Source organism: Phodopus roborovskii, unplaced genomic scaffold, assembly GCF_943737965.1.
Source record: "Phodopus roborovskii unplaced genomic scaffold, PHOROB, whole genome shotgun sequence".
Taxonomy (NCBI): domain Eukaryota; kingdom Metazoa; phylum Chordata; class Mammalia; order Rodentia; family Cricetidae; genus Phodopus; species Phodopus roborovskii.
Window position 1 is genome coordinate 27,913,248 of NW_026126416.1, and position 18,778 is coordinate 27,932,025.

Consider the following 18,778-nt stretch of genomic DNA (forward strand, 5'->3'; position numbering starts at 1 on the left):
ACAATCTATACTTCTTAGTTATATGGCTAAAAGGTGAAACCTAACACTAAGTGCAGGCGCCTCTGAAACCATGCTCTCTTGGAACTGTAACTTCTTCTCCCCCTCCTGGGAACTGCCAGCTGCATTTAACAATGGGGTGGACCTTGTTCTCTCTACAGCACCCTCAGCACGCTCTCCCACGCTGAAGTTGACTTGTTCTGTGTCTCCTGTAGTCTACATTTACTCAACAAGCCTATCAGCGATATTTATTAAGGTTCCTCATGGCATTTAGTTGTAAAAGTAGATGTACAAATACATTTTAGATAATTTTGAACACGAGAAGAGTTAGCATTTGGGGATGAGAGCCCAACCTTATTAGGTCATTATTGTTTCTAAGCGCATACTGCTGCTTAGAAAGAGCTTGTCCTATGAGTAGAAGCATTGTCTCTAGGCCTTGACTGCTTTGCAGTGATCTTTTAGTCACTTTATTTGTGAAAGTAAGTTTAAAATAGATACCCCAACTCCCTTTGATCAAACAAGCAGTCATATGTCACAGAAGGCACAAATACAATGCCCTGGTGGCCCCTCCCTCTGTAGAGCCAGGATCCTCCCTTGGAGTTTCCGACATACAAGCATGACACTTGTGAGTTGACAAGAACAGCTGACAAACAGAAACATATGGAATGAGGAGCAGCATTAAGCATGTCATCGTCCTGCTGGACCCCTCTCTTCACCATCACATGAAATCTGGTGCGCCCCTGTCCTGGTTGAACCACACCAAAGGGTGTCATGCCGAAAGCAATAGAAGAAGGAATGCTGTCTTACACCAAGGCAGTCAAGGGCCACAGCTTCAGGTCCAGCAGAACGTCACTGCTTCGGGTACAACCTCATGGCGATCCTGGAGCACGTACAGCTGAAACTTATAAATGTGCCTGGATGATGTGGAGTCCTTCATGCCACAGATCATGAAAGATTGTGCTAATACCCATGCATCCAGTAACAGTGATGTGCCAGGCCAGACACACGAAGAATTGCAGCTGTGAGCAAGGCACGTTGCCCTTGCTTTCACGGAACATGCAGCCTAGATGCAGTACAGACCTTAACCAGTAACAGACATGACAGAATCAATTACTCCCATGGAATGGCCTTCACAGCTTAAGTCCAAACTTCCAGGGAAGCAGAGAATCATCTAGTCTAGAGAGGTTTGAGCTTTCTGAGGTTTAAGTGGCAATCGTGGTGCAGAAGGCCAGTGTGACCCTGCCAGGGCTGTCCTAGGGAAGCCAGGTAGATAGAAAAGCCCGGCAGAGTATGGGAAGAAACTAGATGGCTTTTAAACTCTCTGGGAAATGTGATTGGGTTTTCAGTCTTAAAAGAGCATTTGGCCATGGTGTGTAGACTGGGCTGACGTGGGACTAGTGTGAGGGTAGATGCCATTCTACCAAATACAGCTAAACGGCAGCAGCCAGTGCAAGGCTGAGCTTGGCAAGAAAAACCTTTGGGAGGAGAAAAAAAAAAAAAAAAAAAAAAAGACTAGGCTCACAACCAAAAATATAAGAACTGTATTCATTCATTGACTTACTTTTAAGTTAATTTAGTGCAAAGGAAGTAAGACTTTGTATTAAGCAACAATTCCTTAGGAGGGGGTTAGTGATAGATGTTCTGTTCAGTAAGATATGTTTTCCTTCTTCCTGGACTAGCACCCTGAGCTAGTGCTGTGTGCGAGGCAGGTCCTTGCATTCATGGGCCATTTCTTTCAGGTCTTCTTGCTTTTCCAGTGTTTGTTTTTGTCAGTGGCACAACTGACAGGAGGAATAGGGCAGAGAGGAGGGAGGGAGGCCAGAGGGAGGGTGAGTTTTCCTCAACGACCTAACTGTCAGAGTTAAGTCCTTGTTTGGGGTGGGCATGTGAGACACACAGCTGCCTGTTGCTCTTCAATTCAGACATGGTTTAATAGCAAAATTTTAATGCACTGTCCACTGCTAACCACTGCAGGGATTCCCCACGAGAGAGGGATGCACACTGATGCCGCATCGATGAAGCACTCCTGCCGAGTGGATCTCTTTGATGACCCCTGCTATGTCAATACACAGGCTCTTCAGGGTACCCATGGCTGTGCTGGACAGCAAAGCCCAAACCAGCCACAAGGGAGCACATGGCAACTTAGAAGTAAGTGCCTTTCCCATTGCCTCTATTACTAGCATCCTGGTGTTGTGGCAATCACCATACACTTGGTGTCTGGGAACAACAGCCCCCAGTTCTTCTGGTTATGAAGGTCACATGTCTAAATTAAGCTGTTGGCAGCACTGACTCCTCTTGGTGCCCTGAACAATCTGCCTAATGCCCCTGTCCTTATGCCTGCGGCTAACTGGTAAATGCCAGCAATGATCGGCTTACAGGCACTCCGATCTCTATATATGGCCTCACACCCTCTGCTTCCTGTGGCTCTCTTCTCTTTGCCCAACAGGCCAAGTCACTGCATTTTGGGTGCGATGAGGTGGTTGTGCTAAATTAGACAGGTGATTAAGACTTGAACTTACCGTTTGAGGAACCAATAGGCATAGGCACGGTCTCTCATTTAAAAAATTATTTCCCTGGCTTCATCTATGGGAAATTAAAGGATTTCTTTAAAAGGTTTAAAAATTATGTATTTATTTTTGTATGTTCACACACATGCACAAAAAATGCAAAGGCATTCAGAACAATCTTCAGGAGTGGGTTCTGTCTTTACCTTGCACTTGAGTGTGAGGCTTGTAGGCCAGTTCCTTCCCCTGCAAATTCTTGACCTCGGTCCTTTTCTGTAGTTAATGACAAATCAGATCTCTGTGGACATGTTATAGATTTTAAGGATTTAGCCCATGGCTTTTAAATAATTCAACACTGAATTTACTTCCATTTCTTTTGAGTTTCTAATGTGTGTTTTTGATCAAGGAAGGGCTCTCAAAACCAGCTGGTAATCCTGTATTTTTTTCTTTGCAAGAGAAACAATGGCCACTATTTCTGTCCTGTTAGTGGCGGTGCTAACTTTAACCACCTCAAACCCCTTGGTGTGGCATCTGTACAGCACAAACAGGAGACACTGTGTTCTCCAGTCATACACTTCAATTGTGGGCCAGATACAATGAGACCAGCAATTGTCTTCCTGCCAATGTATTTGGGGTGGTGAATGCTTAAGAATGAACAGAGATAAATAGAAGCTAAATAAGCCTAAAGCCTAAAATCTTTTGAAAAAGAAACAACAGCATTTCCCACAAAATACTGGGTTCAGCGATCAGTGTGATATCAGACTTGGCTTGCTCCAAAGCTGGGGAAGCAGTCCCTGAAGAGGACCTGTCACCCCCCCCCCCCCAGGAAGCTTCCTCAGAGCTGCCAAAAGCAGCAGCATTTCAGCTAGGGTGGCTGTGAGCTGGCACATTTCAAAGATTTTGTTGGGCCTGGCCATCAACAGAGCCTTAGATGAAGTGGCCCCCACTGACAGTGCCAGGTGTTCTATCCTTTGCAGAGAAGATGGCTCTTCTCACAAAGTGTAGCCAGGCTTGTCCTCTGGAAGCGGATACTAAGTTGGAGGCTGGCATTTCATGTCTATACACACCATGATGCCAAGGAAGAGAATGGGACTGGGTAGAGGGGAAGGCACAACAGCACAGGCCTGTGAGAGCTTTGGCCAACTCCACAGAGAGCCTGTGTGTTCTGCCGGCACTGTCCTACACAGGGCCCAAGTGAGCTGGCCTGTCCAGCCCCAAGAATCGTCTGGATGTGGGCCATCTGAGGCAGGGCAGGACCTTGGCTGCCCGGAAGGACTGGCCATCTGGGAGCTGACTGCTGGGCCAAGGTAGAAGAACCAGAGGCAGCTGGGTTTTCCTGGAAGGAAGTGAACCTCTGTTGATCACAGAGGGAATGTTGGGAGGTGGTGACTGGATATTCATTAATGCTGCAGTAAATTCATGCAGTTGTCCTGTGTGAGATGTCCTATGTGGATAAAGGCAATATTTGTTACAGAGATGCTTTTAGAGGTAACTGAGTACACTTAGCCTTTTGTTCTAGGCATAGGAATAATAGAAGTGGCCAAGTTAATCCACAGCAAAACCAATCCCTGCTAATAGTTGCAAACAAGGCTGCCTTGTTCTGACCTCAGTGAGCTTATCTTTTTTAAAGTCTTTTTTAAGTCAATTTTTTTTATTCTAATCCTAGTTCCCCTTCCCTCCTCTCCTCCCACTCCCTTCACTTCTACTCTACTCCACATCCCATCGGCTCCTCAGAGAGCGTAAGGCCTCCCCCAAGAAGTCTATTAAATCTGTCCCATCATCTCCTTGAGGAAGGACCAAGGCACCTCTCTACCCACACATCCCTGTGTCTAGGTTGAGCAAGGTATCTTTCCATATAGAATGGGCTCCACTAAGTCAGTTTGTGCATTAGTGTTAGGTCTTGAACCCACTGCCAGTGACCTCATATATTGTCCCAGTCACACCACTGTCACCTATATTAAGGGAGTCTAGTTGGGTCTTATGCAGGTTCCCCATTTGTCAGACCTGAGTCAGTGATCTCTTACTAGCTCGAGTCAGCTGATTCTGTGGCTTTCCCCATCATGGTCTTGACTCCTTTGTTCATATTATTGCTCCTCCCTCACTTCCAATCATGCTCCCGGACCTTGGCCCAATGGTTAGTTGTGGATTTCTGCATCTACTTCCATCTGTTTCTGGAAGAGGCTTGATGCTTCTGTGGAATTGTAGATTGTAGGTAGGTTGGTTATCTTTTGCTTTATGTCTGGTATCCACTTATGAGTGAGTACATATTGTATTTGTATTTCTGGGTCTGGGTTACCTCACTCAGGATGTTTTTTCTAGTTCTGTCCATTTGCCTGCAAGTTTTAGGATTTCATTGTTTCTTACCACTGAGTGGTACTCCATTGTGTAAATGGACCATATTTTCTTTATCCATTCTTCAGTTGAGGGGTATGTAGGTTGCTTCTAGGTTCTAGCTATTATGAATAATGTTGCTATGGACATTGCCCTTGTGGTGTGAATGTGCCTCCTTTGAGTATATGCCAAAAAGTGGTATTACTGGGTCTTGAGGTAGATTGATTCCCAATTTTCTGAGAAACTGCCATGTTGATTTCAGTGGGTTTATCTTTAGCCTTTGCCTTCTGCCTGCATCAGTGCCAGTACTTTTCCTAATGCTCTCCCAATCTTTGTTCCCTATTAGGATTCAATGTGTTTAGCCTGCTGGGCATTTGGGGCACCCCTAAGGATTAATGTACCCTTGCCATTCCTCCCTCCAAAATCAAACCCACATCCAAATGCATTTTTAAAATGTTTAAGAAAATTTTATGATGTTAGAGCTGTGATAATTTTTTTCTATAAGTTGCCTTAAATAGTCTTCAGCTTAAATAGATCCTCTACAATTGTTCTTCTTGTTTCTTCTTCCTTAAAAATTATCCTAGCCCCCTTTATCCAGACTTACACACACAGGCCCAGAAGTCTGACTAGCAGGGATCCTTGCTCCATCACACCACTCTGCAAACAGGAGGCGTTCTCATGAAGCCTTGGTTCTCATGAAGCCTGGCAGTGGCAGGGGTGTTCTCTAGCTCTACTATGATCAATACAAGCTTCCACTCCCAGGCACTACAGTGTAAAATTGACTAGCTTATTTATTTCTACTTACTTGTTTATCATTGGTGGCACAGGGCTGGGGTTAGAGAACATCTGTCTTCGCTGGCTGGTTCAAGGTGCCTGCATGGGTCCTTATCTGTATTCAGGCAGTGAGAGGAAAGACAAGACAATATTAACAAGTCTGTTAATATTCCTTCAAATGATGGGACTCAAAGTGGCACACAGCTTTTCTTCTCACTGGAAGACATCACTCATTTCTTCACTTGTCTTTGTAGAACCCAGGCACGAGGCCACCTCCCTGTACAGGAAACTAGAAGTTATTCTATCTGTGTTCAGTAGTGTGAGGCAGGGAAGACATACCTGTTGACAAACAAGCTGGCTCTGTGGCTTTGTACCTTTTCCCTCTCAAACAGCCAAGTGGCCCTCTACACAACACGGCACACAGCATCCAATGGCTGTTCTTATCACCTGCCAAAGGGTCTTCCCTCTGCACTAAAACCTGATGGTGGCACAGGGATACAACTGCCCTGGGAATTCACATTCACAAAGGGACAGCAGTCACTGCGAGTTCTAATGGCGGGGTCTCTTGGAGCCATAGCCAGACACCACTGGCTTCAACCCTGGCTCGCTTTTGTGAGGTGACCCTTGTCCTTTGCCATCTATGGTCTCTGTGGTGCCTCCTGGCTTGTTTCTGCATCATCCTGGATCAGATGCCAGCTGGTGTGTCTCTTGAGGCTTTACCCCTTCCCAGACTGTTTCACATTGCCATGGGCATGAGAGGTTTTTTTTTTTTTTTTTTTTTTTTTTTTTAAATATAATTTAAATTTGGAACAAGCTTGTTTTACAGGTCAATCCCAGTGCCCGCCCCTCCCTTCCGCCCCCTCCCACCAACCCCCATCCTGTCCCTTTTCTGTTCCCCAGGGAGGATAATGCCCTCCACTGGGAGTCTTCAACATCTGTCATATCATTTGGAGCAGAGCCTAGGCCCTCCCCCATGTGTCTAGGCTGAGAGAGTATCCCTCCCATGTGGGATGGGCTCCCAAAGTCCATTTATACTAGGGATAAATACTGATCCACCACCCAGTCCTCCTAACTGACACCCACATTCAGGGGGTCTGGGTCGGTCCTATGCTGGTTTTCCAGCTATCAGATTGGAGTCCATGAGCTCTTCCTTGTTCAGGGCAGCAGTTTCTGTGGGTTTCTCTAGCCTGGTCTTGACCCCTTTGCTCATCACTCCTCCCTCTCTGCAACTGGATTCCAGGAGTTAGGCTCAGTGTCTAGCTGTGGGTGTCTGCTTCTGTTTCCATCAACTACTAGATGAAGGCTCTGGGATGGCATATAAGGTAGTCATCAATCTCATTATAGGGGAAGGGCATTTAAGGTAGCCTTTCCAGTATTGCTTAGATTGTTAGCTGGGGTCATCCTTGTAGATCTCTGGACTTTTCCATAGTGCCAGATTTCTCTTTAAACCTTTAATGGCTCCCTCTATTATGGCATCTCTTTTCTTGTTCTCTTCTTTTCTTTCCCTGACTCAGTCTTCCCGCTGAGAGTTCAGGAACCACAACAAGAAACAAGGAAGCATGTAAATTCCTTGGTAATGTAATTTCTTTGCAAACTTGTTATGGCATATTCCTTTTATTATAACTTTATTGCCCCATGGAGATCTGATAATATATCCTCTCTCAGGCTGTTTTCTCATTATTTGAGTGTGCCTTTGTTAGGTTTATTGGTTTTATCAATCTTGCTAAAGCATCTGATTTTAGTTCTGTTTTCTATTTGATTAACCTCCATTTTTATCTCTACTATGTTTCCCACATGCATCCTTTTGATTAGTTTTTCTCTTTTGTTTGACTACTACTGCATTTTCTTTTATAGGTTTTCACTTTTATCACCTCTTGACCCTTTATACTTTACATGAGTTACTGAATCTAGTTTAATTTTTTTGTGAATCAGTTTTCCAAACACTGTTGACTAAAAACTTTCTTTCTCCCCTATTGCCACTCTGTCGTATTAAGGTCCTGTACATATGCACTTGTTTCTGGGTGCCTTGGTCCACTTTCCTTACTGGGCCAGTTCCATGTTCTATACTGTTATACCATTACCATATACTAAACTGACATGTATTTGTAATTTTCTTTCTTCTTTTAATTTTGAGACAGGTTTTCATTGTGTAGACTTGGCTGTCCTGGAACTAGCTAGCTCTTGTAGACCAGGCTGGCCTTGAACTCACAGAGATCTGCCTGCCTTTGACTCCCAAGTGCTCGGATTAAAGGCATGTGCCACTACAGCCCGGCTTGTAATTTTTCGAACAGGTACATGATTCTTCCTTTATATTGCAAATATTTTCTCTTGGTATTATTATTGTCATTATAATTATTATTATTATTCAAGCTCTCACTATATAGACTGAGTTCCACTTGCCTCTGCTTCCTGAGTGCTGGGATTAAAACTGTGACCACCATGCATTGTCCTGGAGTACTTTCTTAACGTCTCATCTACACTTAACATCTTTTTTTGTCAGAATTTTCTAACAAATTTCCAGGCACTTTATGGAGGTGAATGTTTACTTTTCAGCAATTTGGCAAATTCCTATCATAAATCTTGTGTCTGTTCACTGTATTTAGAGGTTTATAGCTGAGATGTGCTTGCCCAACAAGATTTGGTCCTAGTGGTGGTACATGCCTTTAATCCCAGCACTCAGGAGTCAAAGGCAGGCAGATTGCTGTGTGTTCAAGGCCATCCTGGTCTACAGAGCTAGTTCCAGGGTAACTAGGGCTATTGCATAGAGAAACCCTGCCTCAAAATACAAACAAACAAACAAACAAAACCAAAACACAAGATTTTGTCCTGCCCTCAAACCAGTACTCAGTCTTTGGTTGTGATCTGTAGATGTATGCAGACCCACTAAGACTCCCAGTCTTCTAACATACACATCCTGGCTGACATCAGCTGGGGACCTCATCAGATGGACATCTCATTTTGGATTTTATGCTCTAAGCACTTGTTCATGCCAAGTGTTGGGTGTATACCTACAGCTCCTATATTTGGGAGGCTGTGCTGGGGATCACAAGAGTTCAAGACCATACTGGGTTACATAATGAGTTTGGGGACAGCCTGGACTACCCAGTCAAATTGTCTCATAAAATGAAGATCAACCAAAAAGTAGAAACCTTAAGTGTCCTTTTGTGGTACATTTAATGTCATTTTTCTCCACATTTTTGTGCCTTTGTTTTTTGATGGTTTTGCTGTTTAAAAGTTTCCAAGCATTGTTACTAAAGTTATATGTAGTTTTTCTAAGTAAAGAAAATGTGAAGTGCCCTCATGGGAAAAGACAGGTTTATAAAAAACATCAATCAAGTATGAATTATAGTGCCATTGGCTGCAAGTTCAGTGTTAACAAAATATGCTACATCAAGTATCTTTAATTCAAAACCCACATAAAATAAGACTGTGGGTTAACTGAAGAGACTGTTGTGGCCCAAAGCTTGTTGGAAAGGAGACCACATGTTTCCTGTAAGAGTGATGGTTTGTTTACCCTGCTCCAACATCACAGCATCTTACTGAGCATAATGACTGCCAATGGCCAGAACTGACCACACTCTCAGTTCTCTGCCACAGGACATGAGGTCACGTGCTGAGGGGACAGTAGGGTGAGTTTTAGAACATGGAAAATTACCCCTCAAACCTGATAGTCTCCTCGAAGTTTGCACCTTCCAGCTGTATCCTGAGTTACGGGACTGTCCTGACTTTTGCATGCACTTCATTAGACATTTCTAAAATTCAAAAGCAATGTAGACACTCGTGGAATGCAAATAATAAAGAACAGGGTAACTGAGAAATGAAAAGCCCTCCTTCCAAGCCCTAATACTGTACCCAATACTGCAGATGCTGTCAGTTTCCTGATTACGTTCCATGCTGATGAATTGCTGAGTACCTACTACTTACCTCTCTGCCCATCTTTAAAAATGAGTGCTCCCCTCTGCAGCTGCCCTTCTGTTTCAGAATAAGCAAGCTTGCATGCTGCATATCTTAACTGCACTAGGAGCAAGGTGACAATGTGCCACAGCACTGAGCTATGATAGTTGGTGAGGAGACCAACTAAAACAAATTAGCATAAATTTAAAAAGGATTTATTTGCTTTGATGTTTGCCTACATATGTGTCTATGTAAGGGTGTTGGGTCCCCTGGAACTGGAGTTACAACAGTTGTGAGCTGCCATGTGGGTGCTGAAAACTGAACTCAGGTCTTCTGGAAGAGCAGCCAGTGCTCTTAACCACTGAACCATCTCTCTAGCAGCCATATATAACTTTTAAAGTTAAAACGAATTGGAAAATCTATTACATAGTTTGCTTCTAATGGAATTTGATGCTAAGAGAACATTTGAAATTGCTCAGCACTCTGTGTCTTGTCCTTGTCCTAAGTGGGAACCTGTGTTAGAAAACACTGTCTGCATCCCCAGGCTGGCCCATGAACTGTCGACTCTTTTCAAGATGATATAATGTCTGTTTTCCCTTGTTTTGTCCTTGTCTACAAGCTGTCCACAATCTCAGAACAAACAAAAGCGCACACCATGCAAAGCTGCCTGCACCCTCAGGATGCCTACCTGTGTGCATTGCTTCACACTTGTGTGGAGCATGCCCCTGATATGATGCATGCCTGCATACATTGCTCGGCACTCTTGTGGAGCCTGTCCCTGACACACACACACACACACACACACACACACACACACACACACACACACACAGGACTGCTTATTAGAAGTTTTCCATTGTATCCAAGAACAGGCAGCATCAAGGCCAACTACAAGTATTAGTCACTGTCTGGACACATTTCCTCCTGCCCTTTCTGGCAATAATGGGAGAGATGATGATTTGTGGGGGAGCATTCTTTCCAGTCATTGGTTTTAGACTGAAGATTTTTTACAAGATATGTTTGTGGTGCTAACTATAACTGTCATATGCAAATAGACATTCTTAAGTAGGGCAGCACTCCAACATACTGACAAGGGACTTGGGCTATCTATAGGGTTCTGCAGGTTGTCAACACCAATGATGTTACAGCAAAGTGGAATTTCAGTTGCACAGTTTGTGTCCAGGCATTTCTCTTGGTGAGACCCTTCCATTAGGGCCTGTAAATGCTCCTTTGTGTTAGCAAAATGAAGAGTTGTTTCTATGCAAAAGATTCTTTGCATTTCAAACACAATGCTAGTTTCTGTGGCTTATTTTCTGTGTGCGTTTGCCATTAAATATATGACTTTTTTTTAAACCACAATTCAGTCATAGAAAATGATATAGTTATTTTGATAAATTTAAAAATGTTTATTTCATACACACACACACACACACACACACACACACACACACACACACGAGTGTGTATAAATGCCCACCCTTTAAGTACATCACATGCTGGTAGTGCCCATGGTGGTCAGACGATGGAGCCAGATCCTTGGAACTAGAGTTACAAGTAGTTGTGAGTCAGCTTGTGAGGCAGAGAAACTGAACTCAGGGTCCTCTGTAAGAGCAGCAAGTGCTCTTGATCTCTGAGCCAATTACTTTACTTTGAGACAAGGTCTCATTGAGTTGTATAGGCTTGTCTCAAACTTGCCGTATAGCCCAGGCTAACCTTACCCTGCCTTAGGTTCCTAAGTGTGCCTATGTCTACACGTTGTGCACCATTGTTCTGACAGCATTGCTAGTTCCTAGGGACCTTTATGGGCACTAGGAGATAGGGCAGCTAGACAAATATGGAAAATGGAAAGATCTTTATATCCAACACCAGTGTCTTGGAATTTGTTGACTAAAAAACTCAAGCTTTGGAGTCAGATGGTCCTTGTTTCAAATTCCACATCTACAACATTAACAGTGTAGATTTGAATAAGTAACAGTCATTCTCAAAATCCAATTTGGGGACCTGCCTAATTTTGAAAATAAAATAACATTATATAAAGCCTTTAACAAGTGCCTGTCATAATAAATAATAGTACAATAATTATTAACACCATAAGCCTCAACAGTGCTGTGTTCTCCTGATGCACCTGTGTTCTCATGCACCCATGTTCTCCTCATGTACTTGTGTTCTCCTGATGCACCTGTGTTCTCCTGATGCACCTGTGTTCTCCTCTTGCACCTGTGTTCTCCTCATGCACCTGTGTTCACCTCATGCACCTGTGTTCTCCTCATACACCTGTGTTCTCCTCATGCACTGTGTTCTCCCCATCCACCTGTGTTCTCCTGATGCACCTGTGTTCTCCCCATGCCCCTGTGTTCTCCTCATCCACCTGTGTTCTCCTGATGCACCTGTGTTCTCCCCATGCCCCTGTGTTCTCCCGATGCACCTGTGTTCTCCTCATGCACCCATGTTCTCCTCATGCACCTGTGTTCTCCTGATGCACCTGTGTTCTCCCCATGCCCCTGTGTTCTCCCGATGCACCTGTGTTCTCCTCATGCACCCATGTTCTCCTCATGCACCTGTGTTCACCTCATGCACCTGTGTTCTCCTCATGCACTGTGTTCTCCCCATCCACCTGTATTCTCCTGATGCACCTGTGTTCTCCCCATGCCCCTGTGTTCTCCTCATCCACCTGTGTTCTCCTGATGCACCTGTGTTCTCCCCATGCCCCTGTGTTCTCCCGATGCACCTGTGTTCTCCTCATGCACCCATGTTCTCCTCATGCACCTGTGTTCTCCTCATGCACCTGTGTTCTCATTTCTAATGCTCCCAGTTTGGGACAACATTTTCTTTAGGACCCTGGGAAGCTGCTGTAGGCCAAACTCCACTGATACTGTGCTTTCTTTCTTTTTCATCCCTTCTGTAGTTCAGACAGGTAAATGATACTGACCACATCAGGGGCATTTAACAATGCCAAGCTAAAATGTTTGCTAAGAGGAATGTCTAGGTACACTAAATGTATAAATTAAGCAATTTATAAACTAGCAGAAAAATGAGAACTAGCTGGGCAGTGGTGGCACATGCCTCTAATCCCAGCATTGGGGAGGCGGAGGCAGGCTGATCTCTGTGAGCTTGAGGCCAGAATGGTCTACAAAGCAAATTCTAGGACACCCAGAACTGTTACACAGAGAAATCCTGACTTCAGAAACAACAACAACAACAACAAAACATGATTTTAAAAATGATAAAAACTAAATGTTAAAAAGGGCATAATTTAAAATTTCCATTGTAGCTTTTAAAAAAGTTTAGAAACATTGTAAAAGTTATTTATGAGCCAAGTTGAGCATAAGCTTTTTCATTTGTAACACGAAGCCCCTGGGAAAGAAGCGTGAAGCCCCTGGGAAAGAAGCGTCCCTGTGCAGTTGTGGAAGCAGTTCCCAGGGGCGGATCCCACTCCCCACTAAAGAAGGCACTTTCGTGCCTGGTAACTTTTCCTAGTGACAAAAGCCAATGTCAGCGTTTAAACTCACCTCTTAAGTTAGAGAGCCTTCCAGGCAGGACATTTGTTCTACAGTGTTGTTTAAACAGTGCCTTGAATACAGAAGGAAGGATGAATGGACTGAGGATTTGTGATATCTCTGTTTTTGCGTTTTAATTTTAGAGGCACCAGAAACTGTACAGCCAGGAGCCACAGCCCAGTCCATGAGCTCACACTCTTTGCCACACATTAAGCAGCAACTGTGGAATGAAGAATGCTTCCATGGCAGGCTGAGCAGGGGGGCAGCAGAGAGACTTTTGCTGAAGGATGGGGACTTTTTGGTTCGAGAGAGTATGACATCTCCTGGCCAGTATGTGTTGAGTGGGCTACAAGGTGGCCAGGCGAAGCACCTCCTCTTGGTGGATCCTGAAGGCAAGGTATGACTGTGTTACATGTTGTACTTCGTATCTACACATAGTAGTCAGTAGAGGTCAAGGCTAACTTTTACTTTTCCTTCAGCTGTACGGCCAGAACTAGTGGTGTGGTTATTACTAGTGGTGTGGTTAGAACTAGAAGCCACCCTGGAGATGACATAGAGGAGAACCTCCTTCTGCCCCTTTCAATTCAGCTCAGTAGGACAAACCTGTAGTTGTAGCAGACTCCTGCAGGTGAATAAGACTATAGCCAAGCCACAGCAATGCAGAGTTCAGTGACATAAAGAATAGAACACATTTTATTTTTATCACACTAAGAATTCTGGTTTTTTTAAGCATTAAGAAAACTGACAAACTTTTAGCTAAGATACAAATAAAATAGGAAACACACTATAATGAGTATCATGTAATTAAGATAAAAAAGATTTCTATATTCAACTATATGCCAACGAACTGGGTAAACTAGAAGAAATGGACAGCCATCTAAAACCACCTCACACCCCTGGATTGAATCACAAGGAAATGAAGAATCTAAACATAATAAAATTTTTAGGAAGGTGGACTAAGTAATCAAAACTCTGTCACCAGAGAAAGGCTCTGGGCCAAGTGGCTTTACTGGTGAATGATGCCTGATATCTAGAGAATGAGCCCTGACCCTTTCTCAAGCTCATGCTGAAAGGGACAGTTGAACTCATCTTTTGAGGTGAGTGTTGTCTGGACACTAAGGCCATATAGAGTGGGTCTTCTCCCCTCAAATGACCCAGTCAAAAAGTTCCTCACAGGTATGCCCATCTGCTTGGGTTTTAGCTGATTCCAGATGTGGTCAAGTTGACAACCAAGATCAGCCATCAGAAATGGGAATAAGATTAAAAATTGCATGATTGTTTCCATGAATGTAGATAAGGCATTTGACAGAATTCCACACCCTTTCATGATGGAAACACACATGCGCGTGCATGTGAATGCATATACATGTAAGAAAACAGAAAGAAATTAACAGTAAAATTACAAAAATAGTAATAGTAAGGACATAGTAAATGCCACATAGGAAGAATTCACAGCAGACAACAATTTTTTATGAAAAATTAATTTTGCATAAAAATTTGTGTTACACACAAAAGACAACTATCCAGAAGAAAATGAAGAAAACAGTTACATTTATAATGGCATCAATAGTAAAAAAGGTACTTAGGAATAAACTCAGCCAAAAAGAAGAAATACAGCCAGGAAGGTGTGGCACACACCTTTAATTCCTCGGAAGGCAGAGCAGGCGGATCTCTGAGAGTCTGAGGCCAGCCTGATCTACAGAACGAGTTCCAGGACAAGAAAGGCTGTCTCAAACTCTGTGTCAAAACCAAAGGACAATAAAACAACAATGAAGTATTTCTGCAGGGAGAATTATAAAACACTGATGGAAGGAACTAAAGAAGATGCACATGAATGGAAAGGTGTCTCCTTCATGGGTTAGAAGGCTGAGCATTATTAAAATGTTCACACCACTCTAAGCAATCTACACGCGCAATTACAATTCTTATAAAGCTCCTCATGGCATTTTATAGACACAGGAAACCCCCAAATTTCAGTCAACTGAAACAAGAAGTCTCAATAACCAAAACACTTTGTTTTGGAAGAATAATAAAGTTGAAGACCTCAAAACACATTACAGAGCTACAGTAGTGCTGACATAAAGTTAGATAACTAGACCAGTGGGACAGTACAATGGACCAAGGAATCAATTCATGTGTGCAGTCAAGTGATCTTTAAGAAGATCACTGAATCTTCTCAAGGCAAACCCTGGAGAAAGGATGCTCTCCAAATGCTGATGGAACACTGAAGAGGGATGAAACTGGATTCTTACTCTCCTAACAAAAGAAGTTAACTCAAAATGGGTCAAAGACTCAATTTAAGATGTGAAACTACAAAACTCTCAGGAGAAAGCCTAGGGGAGTGCTTCCATAACAATGGTCTTATTAACTGTTCGATAAGATTGCCAGAAGCCAGGTGATGGTGGCACAAACATTTAATCTCAGCATTTGGGAGGCAGAGGCAGGAGGATCTTTCTGAGTTTGAGGCCAGCCTGGTCCACAACGTGAGTTCCAGGACAGCAATGACTATTACATAGAGAAACAATGTCTTGAAAAGCAAAAAACAACCAACCAGCCAGCCAACCAACCAACCAAACAAACAAAACAACCAACAACAATAACAACAAAAAGACTGCCAGAATTCAAACATCAAAAAGCAAACCCAGAGAAGTGGGTCTGCACTACACTACATACTCTGTACTACAACATTAATAGTCAACCCACAGAATGAGGTAGACCTTGCAAACCATGACTTTGATGGTCTTGATACCTAAAACACACAAGGAAATCCTGCAGCTCAAGACAAAACAATACAAAACATCCCTTCAGGATGAGCCATTTCTGTAGAGAAGGGAAGGCACGCAGCTGATTGACAGATGACGAAAATGTGCCCAACATTTCTGATCAACATGAAATGCAAAACAAAACCTCAGAGAGTGACCACCTCAAGTCTATTAAGCCTGCTGTTATCCAACCCTAAACACAGAAAACAGTTTGAAAGTTGCTTAAAAACTTAAAAATGTAACAGCGTGCAAAGTCACAGCCTCATTTCTGGGCAGTTGTCTAGAGGAATGGAAATGACCATCTTCAAGAGAGCTCCATTTGTACTTGAAACAGTGACAATCCCAACAGCAGAGAAGTAGAAATAATTTCAAAGTTCACGGATGAAAGGAGAAAGAAGACACACTGTATACATACAGAGGGATGCTGTTTAGCCATGTGAAGGACAGCTTGTCACATGCTGTCATGTTCTCAAGGATGCTGAGAGCATTTTTTTTTTTTAAGTAAAAACCAGCCAGTCCCTGTACAAATGTCACATGATTCCACTCAGATGAGGTACCTTACTTAGGAAGCCAGACTCCTAAGAACATGAAGTAGATTGATGGCTGCCACCATCTGGGGAAATGGGCTGCGGTTCTCAAAGTAGTGTAGTTGGAGTTGACAGTATTGGACTATATACTTCACACAAGTTTTAAAAACTTTTGTGGGTGGGTTTGTAAATGCAAATGCTGCAGGGCCCCAACAAGCATATGAGGAAGTAGAAATGGGTAAATAATGGGGTGAACACAGGGTGTGGCTGACTCTGCTAAACTGAAAAAACAGTCACCACTCAATGATACCCAGGAGCTGCCATGCAGAGTAGGGGCCGGTAGGGCCAGATAGAGTTTTATGTGCACGCTCTTCCTTTTCAAGTTAGAATACTTCAGAACTTCCGGTTTAATGGCATCTGGTACATTTGTCCAAGTGGCTAGTTGTGACCTCTGTACTAGGAAGGGTAAGTTAACATCTGCAGGATTGTGAGAAAGCACAGTGGAGGTGTGGGGTACACGGGGACAGGAACTGGTGCCTCAGGGTGGGAACTGTGAATTCCTGGAGAAACATGGAGGAAGAGGAGACAGAATGAGTTGGAATTAAGAGTGTAGCAGGATTAGTCAGCTAAAATGGAGCAGGAAGAGAGAAAAACTTCACTAAGGTCAGAAGCCTTAGAGAATGCACTAAAGTCCTTGTCTCCTTTTCCTTGTCTTGTGTGCTTACAAAACTAGAGACACTTTCTTTTATAGCTTTAGTATAATAATCAAAATCAGGAAACTCGATTATAGATATCATTATCTAACTTATAGACCATATCCAAATTCTGCCTGTTATTCCAATATGCTGAAACCAATGTGAGGCAGAGCTCAGAATCCCTTGTAGGTGTGTGCTGGCTTCAGGCCTTCTCTTTCTTGGAAGTTTGCACTATTCTCCACGCAGGAGCTTGCTTGTGACCCCAAGCTATTGGGAGCCCAGCAGACAGTAAAGCATGCAGAGGGTAGGTGCATGACCATGCTAGCAGGAAATTCTCAGATCCATTTCCTTCAGAATTCAAACAGTAAATACCATGGAACAGACATTTATGAGTCAGCTACTGTTAATGAAGCTTGCGGGGAGATGATACGAATGCCTGTTGGGAAGATCTGAGGCACTTTCTTGGAGGAGACAGGGTTTGTGTTGAAGTTCTAGGGAGAGGCAGGCTTCTCCAAGGGGCCAGCTTTTGTTAGAGATGGAGTAATGTGGTGTAATTCTCCGGAAGATAACTGCAATCCTGGTAATGTGTCTGTACAAATCACCTAGACATTCACAGAAGTGGTGACATGATAGAACTTATCAAGCGACAGCACTGCAAAGAGGCTGATCATAGACTTGGGTTAAATGACAAGGGCTGAACTTTTAGGAACACTACTGTAAAAGGGTAATGGAAAACGATAAATTTGTTTATTAAGGAGGATAGAATAATAAAAAAACCCTTTACTCTGCAAAATATCTACTCTAGGATACACTCCCCCCACACATGTACAATTGTTTACATCTTTCAGAAGAACTGCTAATATCCACCCCAAATATATTTATGCTTCCTTTTCCAGGTGAGGACCAAGGACCATGTGTTTGATAATGTTGGCCACCTTATCAAATACCATATGGATAATAGTTTGCCAATCATCTCTTCTGGAAGTGAAGTAAGCCTTAAACAACCAGTAAGAAAAGATAATACAAGACTTTTGCATTTCAAGAAATGACAACTTCAGGCACTGTGGCCGCGATGTCAGAAGAATATTCCTTTTGTGTCAAGAAAAATGACAATTCAAACTTTTTCTCCAGACAAAGCAGAACACAAACTGTAAAACATGTCTTTCTGAGACCACCATCAACTATGTCTTTTATAAAACAAAGAATTAATAAAATACCCTCTGAATATGAAAATCAGAGAAGAAGAATTTTGATCCATTTGAAAAGGAGTTATCCATATGCACAGAGGTCACTTTTTAGAAGTCACATTGCATTGCATAAAAGCTAAAAGCACAATTACAGTTTCATATGTTAAAGACAACTTAAACTGCTCAGGCAGTGGTATGTGCCTTCAACTTGATAATCTGGGAACATTTTCATACGGGGGAAGTTGATTCCAAGTGTTTTCCTGTTCTATAGCTACAGAACCAGTTGCCAAAAAAGTTTCTCCTTGCTAAAAAAGTAAGAAGTAATTTGATAAACAGCATTAACTTTATTCCACTTTCTGTTTAGTAGCACTGTTTGTTGCCATGCTAAATATGACACTGACATCAAATTCAGACTGTGTCTATGCTTGTGGAATGGAAGCAGAAGTCACTGATGACTTCATCATTCTGTCTCATTTGTGGATTAAAAGGTTGGGGCCCAACACCGGTCAGTGTTCCTCAATCTTTGCTATCTGAACTATTCATACACAGCCTGAGACAAACTCATGAGGCCAACTCTCTTGGTTATTTCTGATTTTGAGTACATGGATAT

General features: G+C 43.0%; 1 protein-coding gene across 1 annotated transcript in view; it reads left to right on the plus strand.

Moving 5' to 3' along the window:
- Positions 1 to 18,481, plus strand: part of Shc4 (SHC adaptor protein 4) — a 98,081-nt gene extending 79,600 nt beyond the window's left edge. Inside the window, exons 10-12 of the mRNA XM_051183501.1 lie at positions 1,972 to 2,145; positions 13,141 to 13,394; positions 17,878 to 18,481. Coding sequence (XP_051039458.1) covers positions 1,972 to 2,145; positions 13,141 to 13,394; positions 17,878 to 18,030 — 581 coding nt within the window. The 3' untranslated portion in view covers positions 18,031 to 18,481. The remainder of the gene's footprint in view (positions 1 to 1,971; positions 2,146 to 13,140; positions 13,395 to 17,877) is intronic.
- The last annotated feature ends 297 nt before the right edge of the window (positions 18,482 to 18,778 follow it).